The 2,643-nt window shown below is 44.0% G+C and overlaps 1 protein-coding gene across 1 annotated transcript in view; it reads right to left on the reverse strand.

Moving 5' to 3' along the window:
- Positions 1-311: 311 nt before the first annotated feature.
- Positions 312-2,643, reverse strand: part of GALNTL5 (polypeptide N-acetylgalactosaminyltransferase like 5) — a 77,629-nt gene continuing 75,297 nt past the window's right edge. Inside the window, exon 10 of the mRNA XM_024130597.1 lies at positions 312-600. Within this exon, the coding sequence (XP_023986365.1) occupies positions 445-600 (156 nt within the window). The 3' untranslated portion in view covers positions 312-444. The remainder of the gene's footprint in view (positions 601-2,643) is intronic.

A 2,643-nucleotide genomic window follows, 5' to 3' on the forward strand; every position in this document is an offset into this window, starting at 1 on the left:
GTTTATTACAATCAATTTTTTATTACTCTCTAGAGCAGCTAAGGTCTAAACATGGGCCCAGAATATACTAATCATGTGGCAATTACTTTGTGCTGCCAGATTGACCTTTTAAAAGCTCAATCAAGTGACCCTGGCCATCTGTAATATTTGGGCACAGGTTTTTCCCATCTCTTTCCGGCAACAGATTTTATAGAGTACTTTGCCAAATACATGGGTATAACGACATTATAAACTGGTGTGTGACAACATGCATTTCTAATGTTGAAGGTCTTGCCACCCCAGAAATTTAGTGGCAGAAAAGGCACTTCTGTTGTAGACCATTCTGGCTGTACTTCTCACTGTAGTTCACCTAATTTCATGATGTTCCGGACTTGTTCTCTTCTCTACGTTGAAGGACTAGGGGAATTTTTAACGCTTTATTAATGAAAATGATTGGTTTTCCTTTCATGAGACTCTCTTAGAGGTCTCCAGTTCCGGGAAGACAGTATCCAAATACCACTGAAATGACTTGCAACCCAATTGTTTCCTTAATTCAACACGCTCGCTAATATCTCCATAGGCAAGATATTTCAGATGAGGTCTTCGTAAAAAAACCTGCTCCTAAATGGAAAGAAAGAGTCATTTCATTAAACCAGACAAATCTTTGGTAATCAAATCATGATATCTAACATAGCAGTATATATTCTCATCTGAACTAAAACAAAACAAAACAACAACAGAAAACCTTCCCTCTGTATGGGGAGGGCAGAGACACACATAGGGCCTGGGACTCACTCACCCCACATATATTCACCGGATGTGCTGGGACAGACCACGATGAAAGTAGCGTAGAGGGACTCAGGAAGTCTAAGTCCTGCTTCTCAAGAGGTCTAGAATCATAGCCCCCTATTGTAGTGTTTCCCCTTTCTCCTGCTCTCTCAATGATACTCAAGGACAAAACCCCTCACTCCCCAATCCCTATCAACACTTCCATGGTTTCAGAAATGGGGGGTGGTGGCAGCTAAGGGCAAATTGACTCTGGAGGAAGACAACCTAGTTTCAATTTCTGGCTCCGCTATTTATTAGCTATGTGACCTTGGCTGCTACCCTCATGAGACTGTGGTGAGGACTGAACACTTTCATACGTGCAAAGCTCTGAGGAGACTAAGGCTGGCACATAGTAGGTGTCATGTCAGTGTCGGCCATTATTTTCACCACACCTGGTTAGTCTTTTCTGCATTCTGATTTAAGGAAGCACCAAGTATGAGTGTCTAATGGGCTCAAGCTCTGCCATGTTAAAAGAGGTATTCTAAGTAGACCAAAGCCTCCTTGAAAGCAGAACCTTTGTATTTTCATCTGTGTATTCCCAGTGCCTGGTATATAGCATAGTAATGTTGTTGAATGAGAGGAGCTTGCTTACCCAAATTAGCATAGTATGGGCATGCCATGTTGGATTCTCCCCAGGGATCTTTAGGTCTTTGACGTCATGTCTTGCCACTCCTAGTTCCCCAGGGGGGATTGGTGCAGAGGATGGGCCTGAGGGAGGGTGTCCTCGTTTTGGAGTGAAGGAAGAGAACACCTTAGGCAACAACATCTCCCTGTCCAAAGCCTGTTTTGCCCAACGGCGTTCACTCAACTTCCTAACATGCTGTGTCATACAATCCATTGATTTTATGCCAAACATTACATACTTTTTATATGAGAGGGAACTTTTGGTAACTATTTTATCCCCCGTGAAATTCAGTAAACTACTCAGTCCTAACTGTGTTCAAGTCAACCATTTAAATCTGTGACCTCTGGTCACAGAAAAAAAAAAAAAGCTTTAAATCTCTCATAACTAAAGAAATGCAATATTAAACAATGAGATATCACTTTTAACCTATCAGATTAGGAGAAGTACAAAGTTTAATTAAAACTAGGGTTGGAATAGTTGTGGGGAGACAGGCACTTTTATATACATTTGATAGCAGTGTAAGTGACAGTGTAGACAGTGAAGGACCATTTGGACATTATTCATCAAGATTTAAGATGCACTGGGCTTCCCTGGTGGCGCGGTGGCTGCGCGTCCGCCTGCCGATGCAGGGGACGCGGGTTCGCGCCCCGGTCCGGGAGGATCCCACGTGCCGCGGAGTGGCTGGGCCCGTGAGCCGTGGCCGCTGAGCCTGCGCGTCCGGAGCCTGTGCTCCGCGACGGGAGGGGCCGCAGCAGTGAGAGGCCCGCGTACCGCAAAAACAAAAACAAAACAAAACAAAACAAACAAGATTTAAGATGCACTAACTCATGGTCCACAAGTCCATGTCTTCAGATTTATTCAAGATATATCTGCACAAATGTGCAAAAAGATACATGTAAAGGATGTTCATTTTGGCACTGCTAAGGAAAAACAAAAAGCCAAGATGATCAGAATGTTTCTCTCTGGGGGCTATTTATGAATGGGATCAATTTTAAGAGATCCATTCAAAGGAAATATTTAAAAGGATGACATGTTTATCTGCTCCGATTTTAAAAGACTTTGAAAGTATGTTTTTTTTTTTTTTTTTTTTTTTTTTTTTTTGTGGTGGGCGTCCCTCTGCCGCGGCTTCTCCCGTTGCGGAGCACAGGCTCCGGACGCGCAGGCGCAGCGGCCGTGGCTCACGGGCCCAGCCGCTCCGCGGCACGCGGGAT

Source organism: Physeter macrocephalus, chromosome 5, assembly GCF_002837175.3.
Source record: "Physeter macrocephalus isolate SW-GA chromosome 5, ASM283717v5, whole genome shotgun sequence".
In the NCBI taxonomy this organism is placed as follows: domain Eukaryota; kingdom Metazoa; phylum Chordata; class Mammalia; order Artiodactyla; family Physeteridae; genus Physeter; species Physeter macrocephalus.